Source organism: Schistocerca gregaria, chromosome 6 (genome assembly GCF_023897955.1).
Source record: "Schistocerca gregaria isolate iqSchGreg1 chromosome 6, iqSchGreg1.2, whole genome shotgun sequence".
Lineage (NCBI taxonomy): Eukaryota > Metazoa > Arthropoda > Insecta > Orthoptera > Acrididae > Schistocerca > Schistocerca gregaria.
In genome coordinates, this window is record NC_064925.1 from 446,878,014 (window position 1) to 446,895,979 (window position 17,966).

The 17,966-nt window shown below is 38.8% G+C and overlaps 1 protein-coding gene across 2 annotated transcripts in view; it reads right to left on the bottom strand.

Annotated features, from left to right (window-relative positions):
- The window catches only part of LOC126278016 (sister chromatid cohesion protein PDS5 homolog B-B), a 192,439-nt gene that overhangs the window by 37,347 nt on the left and 137,126 nt on the right, over positions 1–17,966 (bottom strand). For both annotated transcript variants that reach the window (XM_049977727.1, XM_049977726.1), the window contains exons 18-19: positions 11,315–11,534; positions 871–1,142 (exon numbers count right to left, since the gene is read on the bottom strand). In XM_049977727.1, the coding sequence (XP_049833684.1) occupies positions 871–1,142; positions 11,315–11,534 (492 nt within the window). The remainder of the gene's footprint in view (positions 1–870; positions 1,143–11,314; positions 11,535–17,966) is intronic.

Sequence of the window (17,966 nt, forward strand, 5' to 3'; positions counted from 1 at the left end):
CAACCAGGAGCCCTACCCATGGGCACCACTCAGCCACAGCAAAGGCCACCTGGCAGGATGGCCATTTCTGGGATTCTCGATGCCCCAGGGTGACGGGTATCTACTCCTTGGTATACATGGGGAGTAAGCAGCACAAGCAGCAGAGCCATCCCTGTGTTGTCGGGGGCTACAATCAACACGGTACATGGTGGCCCCACCACAACGGACTGGCTACCATGCTGAATATGAGGTACAAAGAAGTTCATGGTCATCGTCAGCACAGAAAGTGACACTGCATAGTGTGTGATGGAAAACGCACCCAGGAAGGTGTCTCGCCAAAGAGATAATAAAACTGGCAAGAATGCAATGCGACGATGAGAAAATGGACTAAAGATCTCAATGCACAATGGACACATGTACCACGTAAGGTGCCCTTCCCTAATTGGCTTGCTCTTCGGGAAAATTTTGAAAAATTGAGATCAAACCCTATAGGGGACCACCACATAAAGGCCCAAACGCGTGAGACTCCTTTCAGTTACCTCTTACGACGGGCAGGAATACCTCGGGCCTATTCTTACCTCTGGCCTATTCTTACCTCTGGATGTGCAGGGGGCTATAAGATTAGGATTTTATGAGTATTATAGTCGAGAATTCTGTGACTGGACATCATTATCTATTTATCAGAGTAATGGAAGCAAAACAATAGTTTATCTGCAGTTTTATTTACAATTTTAATTGTTCTTCCCATTACCCTCTGGGCACCCATTGTCAGATTAGCAATTAGTACACACCAGCAAAACTTCATTTTGGGGACATCAGTTTGAAACATGTATATACAAACAGCTTCACACTTTAAAAAAAAGAGAAAAACAGTTTGCAAGTGGTACTCACGTGATTCACAGCATCCTCATCTCCTTTAAATGCGTCTTTGTGATTCTTCATCCTTTCAATGAGACTCTTGTAGAACCCAAAGCAATAGAGATCATTTTTTGTTATGAGTGGTTCCATAACAAACCAGAGGCACTGTTTGATTTTCATGAGCTGATCCAAGTCTTCATGAGATGTGTAGAAAGGATGATGAGTCAGTACAGGTACAGCAAATACCATCATGTAGTCAGGAAGAATGTGTGTCAATTGGGTGAGTCCTTTATCTAGCAGGCCAGCTAATGAACATTAAAAAAAAAAAAAAACCAGAAATACAGGTTTCTTAAAGTAACCAACACACGTAATACCACAATTAGAAAACTAGACATTTACTATTAAACTGATAAAATTATATTATTTAAATCAACTATCTTTCCATGTAACATTTATATTATTAATGAATATAATAGAGGGAAACATTCCACATGGGAAAAATATATCTAAAAACAAAGTTGATGTGACTTAGCCAAACAAAAGTGCTGGCAGGTCGATAGATACACAAACAAACACAAACATACACACAAAATTCAAGCTTTCGCAACCAACAGTTGCTTCTTCAGGAAAAAGGGAAGGAGAGGGAAAGACGAAAGGAAGTGGGTTTTAAGGGAGAGGGTAAGGAGTCATTCCAATCCCGGGAGCGGAAAGACTTACCTTAAGGGGAAAAAAGGACAGGTATACATGCTTGCGTCTGTGTATGTGCGGATGGATGTGTGTGTGCGTGCGAGTGTATACCTTTGTTTTTAGATACATTTATATTTTTAATATTATGTACCACAATATTAATAATTATAATTCATTAAAATTTATTTATTTATAACTAATATTTATATACCAGCTGCTGAAAGAGGAAAAACTGGGCAAAGAATCCCAGACAGTGTTTATAATATAATAAAATCTCTAGTTTTTGAAATATCTTGAACTACAAAACCAGTGGGAAACAGTGAAATGATTACAAGATAACAATGGACTGGCAGTAAAGGTTCTAACTTCAAAAGTATTTCTATTGACTCGAAGCATTAATCATGAGGAATGGCACAAAAACTGAACCCTGCACCCCCCCCCCCTTCCACACACACCCTTATTTACTTAACCTTTTGTATGAGTCCCCAATCCATAGGAGGAGTGCGTACAACATACGTGTAACATGATGTAACATGAACGGGAAGAATATGTGAGCTATGGTATGTCAGACATGAGATACAACTGTTTCTACATCTACACGATTACTCCACAATCACAATTAAGTACCTGGCAAGGGTTTCATTGAACCACCTTCAAGTTATTTCTTTACTGTTCCACTCTCGAATGGCATGCGGGAAAACGAGCACTTAAATCTTTGTGTGCGAGCTCTGAGTTCTCTTATTTTTGTCATGATCATCAATTCTTCCTAAGTAGGTGGGTGCCAACTAAATATTTTTGAAATTGGGAGAGGAAGTTAGTGATAGAAATTTCACAACATACTGCTGCAATGAAAAATGCCTTTGTTTTAATTATTGCCATTCAATTCACATATCATGTTTGTGTCACATGTTAGTCCCCTGAGACACAGATCCCTCATCGCACAGCAACATTCAAAAAGAAAGCTGACAAGTGTGATATACGCAGTCTCTTTGGTAAACCTGTTGCACTTTAAAGTGTTCTGCCAACAAATCACAGTCTTTTGGTTTGCTTTACCCACAGCATGCATTCCGAGGATAAAACACTAAGCAAACTTTAATGTATTTCTGCCATGCAATGTACGATGATTTACAGATTATATACGTGGATGTGGAAAACTCTGTTTTGAATCCTTTTGGGAGGCACCATTACACACTTTGAGCTAATACATGAGGCATGCCCAAAGTGTCTACATATTGTTGAGTACCCTCCGTAATACTCAAACTTCACATAGTTTTTGCACTGAAGCTGTGCGTTTAGAATCTCTGAGCGTGATACGCTGAAGTGTTGAGAGATGTTTTGTGAGGCGTGATTGACTAGTACAGTGTTTATGAAAGGCATCAATCCAGGTTACAGTTCTGGTCTGCCACTGTGTTAATTACTTGTCTGTTCCAAAACTACTATGATATGTTTCTATGCAAGGGTTTCTCCTGAGCTATAGTAACTCACAAACATGCTGTGTGATGCCATCAAAAAGGTATTTACTGTGTTATACAATACCACATGGGTTTAGAATCTATTAATCAACTTCTTTACTGAAAATATGAGTGCCCCTTGTGCTTCCTGGCACAGGGACTTTAAGGGGTCTACCCAACAGCTGTAATATACTTAATAGTTCATAAAGAAACTCCCAATCATATCAATCTGCTCTGCAGGCCCTTAGCGGTATATATGGCCCTGATATAACACCACACTTTCTGTAAATTCCACAGTGGCCAGTCTCCACGTGAAAAAGGTATGTTATCAAGTGAATAACTACAATGGCCATGCCATGAGATGTCTACTGTCAAATGGCTAAGGGAGATGGGGAGAGGATAGTTCCTGGGCACATGCACAACATGAGTAGCCACATCAAAGCAGCTAACATCAACGTCAGTGTACTAAGTGGGGAAATTATGTTAGTTTAGGCTCCACAGAAGCCAACTCTTATGCCTGCAAGCTGCTGCACAGGCACAGTATCTTTGAAAGCACACATGTAATCTGTCAACTGATCTGTACAGTTTGTCTGGAATTTTGTAGGCAAGGATAACCTGCAAGTAGCAAATGAGACTGAAAGGCATATTGCCTGTAGAAATCTGTTTTGGATTCTTCAGTGGATGAGTTTGTTTGATAATTTGATGAGGTCTCGACAACTTAAGTAGCTGGTACTCTCATTATCATCCATTACTTGTAATGAATTGATATCAAACTCTTCGGTATCACTATCCAAGCACTTCTCTGTGGCCATCACGACTCTGTCCTCCCACTTATTAACAACCTTTGTCATTTTGTGCAAGATAGGAATCCAACATTCACTTACACTGAGACTTTCCTTTTTGTTGTTAAAAGTTGGTATAATGCGTATAGATCTCTATGTCTTCTCATAACAAACAAATATGGCAATTACTTTTCACAGATAGAACTTGAGTTTCAGTGAAGTTTTACTTACATTTGTGTTCTGTGACCTTGGTGTTAACGAACTGCTCAGTACTTCTGATACATACTTTATCACAAGTGCACAATAGTCCGTAAACCAAATTTGTCTTTGGTCACTCTGAATGACACATTTGTTTTGTTGGTTGTCCTGCCAACTGTCTTCATGTCATGCTCTTGGAGTGCATGTTTAATCTTCTGCCATTCTGGGGTTGGCATTGATGCTACAGCCTGAACAAATAACATTTGCCCACCTAGCATGCTGACAATGAGACCGTTGATGTTTGCTGTTAGGATATGGCTACCATATTTACTCGAATCTAAGCCGCACTTTTTTCCCGTTTTTGTAATCCAAAAACCGCCTGCGGCTTAGAATCGAGTGCAAAGTAAGCGGAAGTTCTGAAAAATGATGGTAGGTGCCGCCACAACTAACTTCTGCCATCGAATAAATGTAGCGCTATACAGGCATGCTTTCCAGCCACAAAGATAAATACCGGCGCCAAAACCTCTGCGTCAGTAAGTAAATTAAAAGGTAGAAGAATGTAAACATTTGCAATGTATTCTTTCGTGTTTGCTGCTATCCCATTTAAATGCTGTCTGCCTAATAAACTACGAAACTAGAGTGAGATGACAGTAAACATGGAAGAATATACATATCATGTCATGTTTATATTCATATGCTGATAGTGATACAGTCAGAAATGAACCACGGCAACTGACTAGATTTTTAAATCTAAGATAAGTCTAATTTCTGTGCAGAATGCAATGTACTAAAGAGGTGTCTGCACAGATTTTCAAACAGAGAAAATTTTTCGCTAAACTCTCATCCAGAACATCTTCTATCATATAAAGTCTATTATTTGGTTCTTGTTGATCATTATCAAAGAAAGCAGCAGTGTAAGTAACAACAAATAGCAGTCTCTTGCCATTGTTTTGCTTATGAGACAATTCCTTTCTTTTTCTTATTGTAAGCCGCGGTAGCGCACACAAAAGCAAGCCACGCCACGAACTGCAACAGGTCGTAAACACTCATTATCAGAATGCGACAAAAAATGCATGACACAGCACAATAATGCATTTTCAGCGTAGAGTGACACAAATACCTATAAGAAAGAGAACAGCACTTATCAGATCAAAGCAAAATAAGCAATCGATTCAAACCAGACGAAACACGTTAAAAAGGAAGGGTACCCATATAAATACAGATGGAGCGCCCGACACATAGCAATGGCTACCTGGTAAAGCTTAACTGCTAAGCTTACGACTCGAACCAAACTACTGTAGCTGTATCTTCATCCATTCGACTTCAACTGTGTCTCGCGTTACAATGGACCAACTTTGTTTCGATTTGCAGGTTCGGTCTAAAACTTGTCTCTCCCTTTGAATTTAGAGTCTCAGATTTCAGGTGCGACTTAGATTCAGGAAATTTTTTTATTCCCTTGACTTCGAGTCTCATTTCTCAGGTGCGACTTAGATTTGAGTGCGGCTTATATTTGAGTACATACGGTACTCATGTTGTGCAAGCACAAAGGACACTACCTTGCCCTTCTGACAGCAGACCACAGTAATTCTTTACTTAATAATGTTTTCTGCTGTAGTGTCTGGCCACCATCACACTTACAGAAAGCAGTGACACTTTTACATCAGGGTAAATCACAATGCTAAGGATTATGGAGCCAATTTCATATGACTTGGTGTTTCTTTAGGAACTATTAAGCAATATTACAGTTGCTGTGTGCATTACATAGAGTCACTATGTATGGATGCATGAGGGGGAGGTCATATTTTCAGTAAAGAAGTTGATTAATAGATTCTAAACTTTGGTGGTACTGCACACCCCTTACGGTGTGTAGTGGAGAACAGTTTGTGTACCACTAGCACTTCCTCATTTTCCAGTTCTAGTTGGGTATGGTCCATGGGAAGAATGATTGCTGGTAAGACAAGGACTGTAAGCTGGATTGCTGCCTTTCACAAACAGTGTGGTAACCAGTCACATCTCATAAATATAGATCATCTCACACTTCAAGTCACTGCCAGAGATTCTAATTACACAGCTTCAGTGCACAGAGATTCTAACTACACATCTTCAGTGCAAAGAGTAAGGAGTTTAAGTGTTACTGAGGGGAACCAGTGACTAGTAGACACTTTGAGTTAGTCCACAAGGTATGCTTGAAGAGTGAAATTGGTGTCACATTGCCCCGAAAATGCACATATAAAGATCCAAAACTTAGTCTTTCACACCTATATCTATGCTTTGCAAACCACCTTACAGTGTATGGCAGAGACTTTGTATACCACCATAATCTTCCTCCTTCCGATTCTACTGTTGAACAATGGGCAGAAAGAATGCCTACTTAAGCATCCAAATTGGTGTAATTTTGTTGTTTTGGTCATTACTGAGATATAAGTAGGAGAAAGAAACATATTACCAGTCTTCAAAGAACTTCTGCTTTTGTAAATTTAACAGAAAGCCTCTGTGTGACATACAATACATCACTTGTGATATCTATCATTAGAGTTGAATAATCATTTCCACCACACAAACACTTACTAAATGAACAGATGACAAAATGTGCTGGTTCACTTTGAATCTTCTCCGTATCTATTAATTCTGCTTCGCATGGGCCACAGGTTGACAAACAATATTTATTAGTCGTCCACAGGTATGTAAACAAGACTGAGAACACTACTTGCGCTCTCTCTCTCTCTCTCTCTCTCTCTCTCTCTCTCTCTCTCTCTCTCTCTCTCTCTCTCTCTCCTACAGATACATGACCTTGCTGTCTACACTGTGCAAGCATTGAAGCTAAACTGAGGTGATGGGATGTGCCAGGTGGAGTGGATGAGAAGAGAAAGGAGATAGGGGAATGGGACGGAGGATTGGGGAAGTGTGGCTGACAGTTGGGAGAGAGAGGCAAAAGATACACCAGACAGGAATTTGACACCAATGAGCTCTTTCTGGCTGCAGGCACAGGAGCTGTGCATAGCACACAATGATGTGGTAGTCTGGATTGGAGGGGGAGATAGAACAGATGAAGAGGGATCCCTGATGGGTGCATAGGACAGGACTTGCATCTAGATCTTCCGCAGTGGCATGATCTTGAGACAAGGGCTTGGGACTGAGTGTGGCGTAAAGAGGAAACAATTCATCTACTCAGCACATCCTATTCCAGTCTTGTCACAGACATATCCAATCATATCAGAGGTAGGGTCATCTGTGAAAGCCGCATACCATATATCAGCTCTGCTGTAACTTCTGCACAGCAATTTATGTGGACTTGACCACCAACTAGTTGTCTATCTGAATGAATTGTCATTGTCGAACTGTGATTAAGAGGTTAGTTGACCATTCAGTGGATCCCACTGATAATGACCCACTCCATTTCTAGCCGATGAAACTGTTTCTAGGACCCATACTTCCTAAATCGTTTGAAGTGGTTGTTACAATGTAAATCACGCCAAAAAAGTATGCATACTCTTAGATGTTTAACAGTTGTAGCCGTTTCCAGTTGATTATTAACAGTGTAGTCAAATAACATAAGGTCTTTCCTCCAATTTATACACAATTATTATATTTGCTTACAATGACGTTGAAATGATAAGGTTTTACCCCTAGCACTGATCTTGTGTAGGCTTTTGTTCATTTTGCTACTACTTTCTGGCAATGTGTGTTTTTTACATACGAGGGTTGGGACTCAAATAGTGGCAACTATTTATTCACAACTGACACAAAAGAGTTACTTGTTTGCAACTGTTACTGTCCTTCAAAGTAGTCATCAGTGGTGTGTAGAACCCGTTGCCAGCGATGTGGAAGGCATAATATCCCGTTAGCAGAGCCTGTTCTGCTGATGGTGCGAATGGAGCAGTCTACTGCCTGTCGAATCTCTGGAACAGTTCTGAAGTGAATGCCACAAAGTGGTTCCTCCATTTTCGGAACCAAATCAAAGTCACAAGGACTTAAGTCCGGGGAGTATGGTGGATGGTACAGTACTTCCCAGTTCCATTGACCGAACAGAGCAGCCACAGCTTGTGCTGTATGCACCTGCACATTGTCATGCAAATGACGGATGGGTTGCGCAGAAAGTGTCGCCGCTTCTTTCGCAAAGTTGGTTGCAGGTGATGCTCCAAAGACAAACAGTAATACTGTGCATTGACGGTCTGCCGTGAAGGAACATAATGCGTTAGGATGACACCGTCATAATCGTTCACGAGAAACACCTTACCTTCAGACCACTCCATTTGCACCATCAATAGAACAGGCTCTGCTAATGGTATACTATGCTTTCCACATCACTGGCAATGGACTCTACACAAAGCTGCTGACTACTTTGATGGACAATAACAGGTGCAAAACATGTAACTCTTTTGTATAGGTAGTGAATAAATAGTTGCCACTACTTAAGTTCCTACCCTTGTACTATGGAACTATCCATAAATTCCTCATGTAGTTTCCAACAGTATCCACACTGTCATTTACACTGGTGTAAAAAAGTAAAGCAACAATCTGCTATTTTCCCATCCTGTGACTAATTCACGACGTTATAATATAAACTATCCACAGAAGTCCTATGACCATGTTCTGCACAGAAAAAGGCATTCCAGATAACGGACAACCACACCGACAATGACATAAGGGCACCTATCAAATGGGGTGGTGATTGCCTGGTAGTCCCACATCCAAAATCCCTGTGTACATAGTCACAGACAATGCAATATGGCACAGAGAAGAGGCTACCAGACTCTCTGTGATGGAAGCCTAGAGGAAGAATGGAAGTAGGACCGTAACAAACTTGTGTGGCCTGATGGCGTAGTGTAAATCCTTCTGTTGTTTCTCGGACATGGCGACAGTTCATAGAGACTAAAACTGTACCCTGAAGACAAGGGCAGAGACAACCACATCATGTGACATCTGAAAGAGAGAACCGTTATTTGGCTCTAAGGACATGATGGTACTGGCATCTGACCTTGCAGCAACCACTGGACATTTTGCATCGAAGCAAACGGTGTACAAACCCAATGTTTTTTTACAGATGAGTTGTGATTTGGTCTGGAGAATAATTCTCGATGGATTCGCATCTGGAGGGAATGTGGAACACAATTTTGTGACCCAAACATTGTGAAAACAGACCAAAATCAGGGAGGATCCCTAAAGGTATGAACAGGGATTATGTTGACCACTCTAACACCTCTTCATGAAACTGTATGGGTGAATCGGCAAGGTTTAAGAGGTGAAAATACTACACTGCATCAAGAACCAAGAAAAAATATTTGATCTGTTTGCAGACTATCTATCTATTCTTTACTAGATTAGATTAGATCAATACTTGTTCCATAGATCATGAATACGACACTTCGTAATGATGTGGAACGTGTCAGTTTAATGAAAGATGTTTGTACAAGATATTACATTACACAAAATATTGCATGACACTAATGTTTAAGTTAGTTTTTTCCCCTCCCTTAATTTATATCTAAAAATTCAGCCAATGAGTAGAAGGAGTTGTCATCTAGAAATTCTTTTAATTTATTTTTAAATGTTGGTTGACTATCTGTCAGGCTTTTGATGCTGTTTGGTAGGTGACCAAAGACTTTTGTGGCAGCATAATTTACCCCTTTCTGTGCCAAAGTCAGATTTAACCCTGCATAGTGAAGATCATCCTTTCTCCTGGTGTTATAGCTATGCACACTGCTATTACTTTTGAACTGGGCTGGATTATTAACAACAAATTTCATAAGTGAATATATATATACTGTGAGGATCCCTAGATCCTTAAATAGATGTCTGCAAGATGACCGTGGGTGGGCTCCAGCAATTATTCTGATTACACGTTTTTGAGCAATGAATACTTTTCTACTCAACGATGAATTACCCCAGAATATGATACCATACGAAAGCAGTGAATGAAAGTAGACATAGTAAGCTAATTTACTGAGATTCTTATCACCAAAATTTGCAATAACCCTAATAGCATACGTAGCCGAACTCAGACGTTTCAGCAGACCATCAATGTGTTGCTTCCAGTTTAACCTCTCATCAATGGACACACCTAAAAATTTTGAAAATTCTACCTTAGCTACAGACTTCTGTTCAAAGTCTATATTTATTACTGGAGTTGTGCCATTTACTGTACGGAACTGTATATACTGTGTTTTATCAAAATTTAAAGAGAGTCCGTTTGCTGAGAACCACTTAATAATTTTGTGAAAAACATCATTTACAATTACATCACTTAGTTCTTGGTTTTTGGATGTTATTACTATACTTGTATCATCAGCAAAAAGAACTAACTTTGCATCTTCATCAATATAGAATGGTAAGTCATTAATGTATATCAAGAACAGTAAAGGACCTAAGACCGAACCCTGTGGGACCCCATGCTTGATAGCCCCCAGTTTGAGGAATCAGCTGTTGTATTAACACTACATGAACCACTTATTTCAACTTTCTGCATTCTTCCAGTTAAGTATGAATTAAACCATTTGTGCACTGCCCCCCCCCCCCCCCCTCAAACCATAATGATTTAGCTTATCTAAAAGAATTCCATGATTTACACAGTCAAAGGAATTTGAGAGATCACAAAAAATGCCAACGGGTGATGTCCAGTTATTCAGAGCATTTAATATTTGATCAGTGAAAGCGTATATAGCACTTTCTGTTGAAAAGCCTATAAAGGTGCAGGAAGAGCACTAAAATCTTTTACATCAGTTCTAAAGTATTGTGGTGTTCCAAAACAGAGGTCTCTGAAAGGATTCACACTTGAAACATGTTCTTGCCTATAACGTATAACACATCTGCAAACAGGAGTATTGTTCTAATGACACCTGATTAATTTTGCTGTCAGCATAACATAATAGGCAAAAATTTCAGTTACCACATCTAAACATGAATTTCAGTTTCAATTATTCTGAAACATGAAACATTTATTTCACTCTGATGTGGTCAGGGGATCCTCACTCTTGATCCTGCAGGGTGTCAGTAAAAGAGGTACATAAAAGATGTAACACTGCAAAAGGCAATATCATATCACAATTTACTTGACCAGACAGTAAAACTGACTTATTATTTTATGTAGAAATTGTCAAAGCACATTTTGAATTCCTCAAGCAGGCATTAACTATCTCTGAGATGACACTTTGTAAGTATTTAAATATCACCAGCAGCTGGCAATAAAATGTTCTGATCTTCAACAACGTGAAAGTTGCAAATACACTGTTCGCCACATGGCTTTTGAGAGTTGAGTGAAAATATCTATTGTATGATGAGCATAGAAACAGCAGATATTCTGGAACAAAGAAGGACATATACACAAAATAAATACAGTTACTCGAGTGCTAATGTACTAACCTATTGCACCCATGGAGATACTTTTGACATATTCTCTTCTTTTATTAATGTCTACAACCATATTCTGCTTAATAAGCATCTTTATTCTCTTATCGGGTTCAATACCACCAAGAGCATAGAAACCCATGAAGTCCAGTGGGAGACATTTCTGAGGAATTCCTCGTCCAAGTCCTTTGTGTAGTTTTGTTGCAAAGATTTCACGCACCTGCGGTACCTCATCCTGCACAAAATAAATTCAAAATTAATCACTTTCTATTAGAACTGAATATTAATAAAACAATTTATGTGGCTGTTTTAGTTACTGTTACAAGATGAGCTCATCTGGGTGAGTCACCTTGATGAAAGGTGCCTGTCACAATAGCTTAAAAGTTGGTCATATATAAAAACTAAATCTATAACATCCTCCAAATTAACAAACTTGAAGATTCTACTTTTGATAACTTACAGTTACATAAATAAACTCAAGGTTTCATAAAATCTCGCTCCCTCCCCTCCCCACCCCTGTACCACAGCTCTGTAAGCAAACTCAGAATGAAAGTAGCAAACTCAGAATGAAAGTACGAAATGAATATCAGAAATATTTTAAGCACAACAGACACTTCTATTTACCATTATCTGAAGCAGGAACAACTTGCATAGGTTCGACAAACATGCAATAAAAACAGGAATTTCCATTCTTTAGAGGAAGAGAAATGTGGAAGAATAATGGATAATGTACACAGTTGCTAGACAAATGACGAATTTGCTCCGAAACCTATGTCAAAGGAAACAAAAGATGTACCAACGGATTCTTTCAATTTCATTAGCTCCTGCAATAGGCCTACTGAATTCATTTCCACTAACTCTCACAAATTTAAACAAGCCTGTTGCAAAACCTGTCTCTAACTGTGTCTCCTAGGAACATATATTCCAGTTATAGCGATGGTAAACACGTACAAAAGGAAGAATGGACATCATAAGCCAATAAATAATGTTTATCATCTTATGGAGCAACTAAAAGGTTACAATAACCAGCATCCCATTACCAAATACATTCTTGGAGGCTCTTTAGCAAGTTTAAAAAACCTTGTCTGGAAAGAACAGAAGCTTCCATGTGTCATCATCCTCAATAGTTCTGACAAAGAAACACACTCTTCATTTAGTTTATGGTTTGGAAACAAAAAGGAAGCTACTATTCTGTAGTTTTTCCTCATTTTTTCTCAAAACATTAAAGACTTACAGTTACTCAGAAAAGCATAGGTTTATTGTATTCTGGCCTCTATAACTGAAGCAAGCTCTGTAGGTGACAGGGAATACCAGAAAATGTGAATCAAAGTGTCTGTGCTGCAAAGTCCATGACTGGGCTACTGGCCTGACTGTAGGTACAGTACTACCTTTCTTCATCATAACGAGGGGGGGGGGGGGGGGCAGAGGTGGCAAGTCCATTGCCCCGACAACCTTTCACCAGCAGGAAAGATGTATAGTACACATTTGATAGCATTTCAAAAAAATATATGACACTGTGCTACCTGTAACAGTTTGCAACCAGTTTTGGTTTTAAACAATCTTCACAGCAGACATCTAAAAAAAAAAAAAAAAAAAAAAAAAAAAAAAAAAAAAAAAAAAAAAAAAAGAGACCACATGTGACAATGGAAATAAAACATGAAATCCACAGATGAGAACCAAATACTTACAGAAAATATTACAGGCGTATCATATGTCATACATGTCTTGAGATGAAGTTAACGAGAAATATGTCGAATGCCTCTAAGATAGAAGACATCAGATAAATCAATTTTAACAAAAGTGACCAAACACAAAATTAACATGAGGACTGAGTGGAAAAGCGACAGCAAGTTATTTATAATCTGAAAACAAAACAAGAGTCAGAGAAAAATAACATGCCAAACCTAAGGATGTTGTCATTAAATAATTATGTGATTATTGAATCACATTCTCCAACTATGTACAGTTGTAATTGAAATTCATATTTCACAATGATAAGAATGAAGTGAAATATAAAATTACAGGTATACAAGATTTAACGAAAATGAAAACACAAAATAGTCTTCAGCCTTTGAGTAAATTAATCACTCGTGGAATAAGAATTAACACGATTAAGTAAATTTAAGTGGATCACAAAAATAGTATGAAAATTGCATACTTGGAAAAATAAAAAATGATTATAGATTATTGGCTTTTGGTTGCATTCATACAATTTTAGATGCACTTTATCAATGTGATTACATAAATTTAAGTAGATAACAAAAATATTATGGAAATTGCACACTTTTTGCATCACTTGGAGAAATACAAAACACATGTAGAGACTTGACTTTTTTTGTTCATGCAGTTTTAGATGTACTTCATCTACATACTCTATATTTATTTTATATTTTTCCAAGTGATGCAAAAGGTATGCAATTTTCGTACTTTTTTTTTCCAATTACATTTATGTAATCACATTAATTGATATTCCACAAATGGTTACGTTTACTGAAAGGCTGAAAACTATTTTGCATTTTCATATTCATCAAATCTTGTACATCTGTAACTTTATATTTTATTTCATCCTTATCATTGTGAAATATGAATTTCAATTACAACTGTACATAGTTGGAGAGTGTGATTCAATAATCACATAATTATTTAATGACAACATCCTTAGATTTTCCATGTTGTTGTTCTTTGTCTCTTGACCTCTGACTTGTTTTGCTTTCAGTTTATACAGAACTTGCTGTCACTTTTCCACTCAATCAAAATGTTAATTATGTGTTTGTTGGCATTGATCTGTGTAATGTCTTTTGAGGTAGTGGCAGTTCGTGCATTTCTGGTTAACCTTATCTCAAGACATGTATAACATACAACACAACTGTAACATTTTTCGTAAGTATTTGGTCGTCATCTGTGGATTTCATGTTTTATTTTCATTGTATCATTTGGTCTACTTTTGTGTGTCATATAGCTGCCATGAAAATGGTTTCAGACTGAAACCAGTTGTAAACAACAACATGCAACACAGTGTCACACATTGTTTTGAAGTTTGTTCATGCTGTTGGTTTTTGCCAAAACAAAATGTTCATTTGATAGCAGACTGAGTGGACCTTGGGTTGTCCTGAAGGACTGGAACCAGGAAAAATACCCACCTCTCTCCAGGATTGAACCTGTGACCTTCAGTGCCAGTGCCTAGTGCTCTACCTGCTAGACTACCATGACCACTCTAGAAAATGTAAGGAAGCAATTCACCTACCCAAGAAAAATAACTCAATCAATGGAAAATCCAGGATGGAATGTCACAATACCAGACAAGGAAAGTTGATATTCACCATATAGCGGAGATGCTGAGTCGCGATAGGCACAACAAAAAGAACCTACACAATATACTTGTCCATCCTTACACAACCCCTTCTCCCAAACCCTTACCTCATGGCTCACACCCCTGTAATAGACACAGATTCAAGACCTGTCCCATACACCCTCCTACCACCACCTAATCCAGTCCCATCACTAACATCACCTATCCCATCTAAGGCACGGCTACCTGTGAAACTAGTCATGTGATTTACAAGCTAAGCTGCAACCGTTGTGCTGCATTCTACGTAGGCATGACAACCATCAAGCTGTCTGTCCACATGAATGGCCAATAACAAACTGTGGCCAAATAACAAGTGGACCACCCTGCTGCTGAACACGCAGCCAAACATGATACCCCTCATATCTCAATGACTACTTCAAAGCCTGTGATATAAGGATCCTTCCACCAGCTTTTCTGAATTGCGCAGGTGGGAACTTTCCCTGCAATACATCCTACATTCCCGTAACCCTCCTGGCCTCAACCTTCGTTAGTCACTGTCCTCACCCATCCAGCCCTCTCCTGTTCCCATTCCAGCACTACACAGCCGCCATTTCACTGCCACACCCAGTCTTTTAATTTTTATTTCTCTCCTTTCTGCTACTTACCCCCTCCCCCTCCACACCATCTCTCGTGCCCTCTTTCTAAACTACAACACTTCACTGTCTGCCACTTCCCACCATACTATCCCTCCCCCTCCCAGCCCCCAGCCTTCTCTTTACCCCCACCCAGTCGCCACTCCCATGACACACTGGTGCTCCTGCTTGCAGTGTAGTTTCAGCTCTCTGGGACTGCAGATGTGTGTGCAAGATATGTGTGTGTGTGTGTGTGTGTGTGTGTGTGTGTGTTGTGTGTGTGTACTGCTGACAAAGGCCTTAACGGCTGAAAGCCATAATTCTGTGAATCTCTTTGTTGTGCCTATCGCAACTCAACATCTCCGCTATATGGTGAGTAGCAAACTTTCCTTCACAAGATAAATAACTTTTCTTTCTTGGCATAATCCCGAAAAATGTAATGCAATGTGTAATTTTGATAGGTGTCACAGGTGACACACACACACACACACACACACACACACACACACACACACACACACACACACACACACAGGTGATTACTTCATTTCTGCATGGTATGAATAATGCAATGTGCAATTTTGATAGGTCAGACACAGACACAGACACACACACACACACACACACACACACACACACACACACACACACACACACAGGTGATTACTTCATTTCTACGTGGTATCAATACTTTACGAAACAAATTGGTAGACAAGTGTAGGTTGTTTAAGTAAGTGCATCACATTCTGAAGATGTCAAAAGGAAAATATACTTACTGACCTATGGCATCCTACATTCAATTAGGCATATATTAAAAGTCGTATTGAATACTAATTTTAAGGGGACCTACTCAGCCCTCTTGTCTACTCTGCAAGAGTTCGACACGCCCATTTCATATTGTTTCCATTTCAATGTCCACACACACTTTTCATTGTGCAAGCCCACGCCACTTGCTGGTCAATTACTCATGTTTCTTACTTGAGCTTGGGCATTCTGCTGTGTAATTCCCACAATAGTACCTACCTCTATTTTTGGTAAGTTTCTTGCTTATAATCAATCTTTAATGTCCCTTCTGTATTTGCAGCATGTCAACTTGTTTGTGGGTATGACCTGTTTTCTTTTTGTTGTTCCTGCACTACACTTTAGTATTCTTCCTTACTGTCTGTTTTCATGCAATCTGCATGTTATGTGCGTTGCCAACTAAAGCTTCGGGTCACTGATTACGCCAGCTTTTTATAGCATCATGTCTGACCCTAGGTTTTAGTGGGATCCCATACACAGCAGTCCATTTTCTTTGACATACTGCTATTATGGTGGTCAAAAGTCTTTAGCAAGTGGATTGTTGCCTAGGTAGCATGTGACAGTGTGTGTTCACTTCTACACATTAATGTTCAGTGAGTGTCTCTTACATTTTCTTCTAATACTTTGTGACATTAAATAAAATTCCCCTTCATTGTGTTTTATCCTTCTCCACAAATTTAATGGGATCATTCTCCACAATATTTTATTACTTTTAGGACAAATGCATTTTTAGCAGATAATCTATTCCATGGGACTGACACTGAACACCGGTTCTTCCCATACAGTTTCATCCTATCCTGGGACTATATACTTTTTCTAGTAATTGTTTTTCCACTTATATACATAGTTGCACCTGAAGATGCAACTGTAAGAGTTAAGAAACCAGTATGCCTAAAAATAAAAGGATATTACAGCTGCAGTTGTTTTATTGCTCAGCTTGAAAATATGTAAGTGCTTTCCGTTGGTGATAATCTTAAATCGTGCACTCATTCAAAGTCAGAGGGTTGTGAAGATACACCTACACAACTACTCTGCAACTTATGCTTCAGTGTTTGGCGAAGAATGCACAGAACCACTTTCAGAGTACGTATCTACTGCTCCACTCTCTATGAGAACATGCGAAGAAAGAACAGCTATATCTTTCTGTGCGAGCTCAGATTTCATCAAGACAATAAATTCTCCGAAAGTTGGTGATATAAATTTTGTGAAAAGATCTCACCGTAAACATGCACACACAGCCACAAGGTGTTTTTTTTTTTTTTTTTCCTTTTAAGGAGCTGCCCTTCTCTGAGCTTTTTCAAGATATTTCATCAATCCTATCCAATGTGGATCCCCTACTGCATAGAAACGTTTGAGAAGATGGTGAAGGAATGTAGGGAACACAGTCTCTTCAGTAAATTTGTTGCATCTTCAAAGTCCTTCACCAATAAAACACATTCTGGGGATCACCATTTTGTATGTGATGGTTTAAATGTAAGGGTTCCTTATTGTAATCTGAGGTATTTGAATGAATCATGGTTAATGATGGGAAGTGAACACAAAAAATCATGAGTCGAATGTGGTTAGCTGATCATATTACTTATTCCCAATTTCCTGTGCCTCATAAATGAAGTTAGTTGGTATTTTTGTTTCACTGGCAAAAATTTAAGCTGTGTTTTGAAGGACTAAAACTGATCAAAATGATTGGAAATTTAGTTCTGTGTCCATCCTGCCACTCATCAACGCCATTTGTAAGATCCTGTATTTGTGTACAATTGATGTATAATAATAATAATAATAATAATAATAATAATGTAAATAAAATAGAAAGAAACTTCCACATAGGAAAAATATATTAAAAACAAAGATTCCAACACTTACCAAGCGGGAAAGCGCCAGTAGACAGGCACAATAAAATCACACACAAACACACACACAAAATTTCGAGCTTTCGCAACCGGCGGTT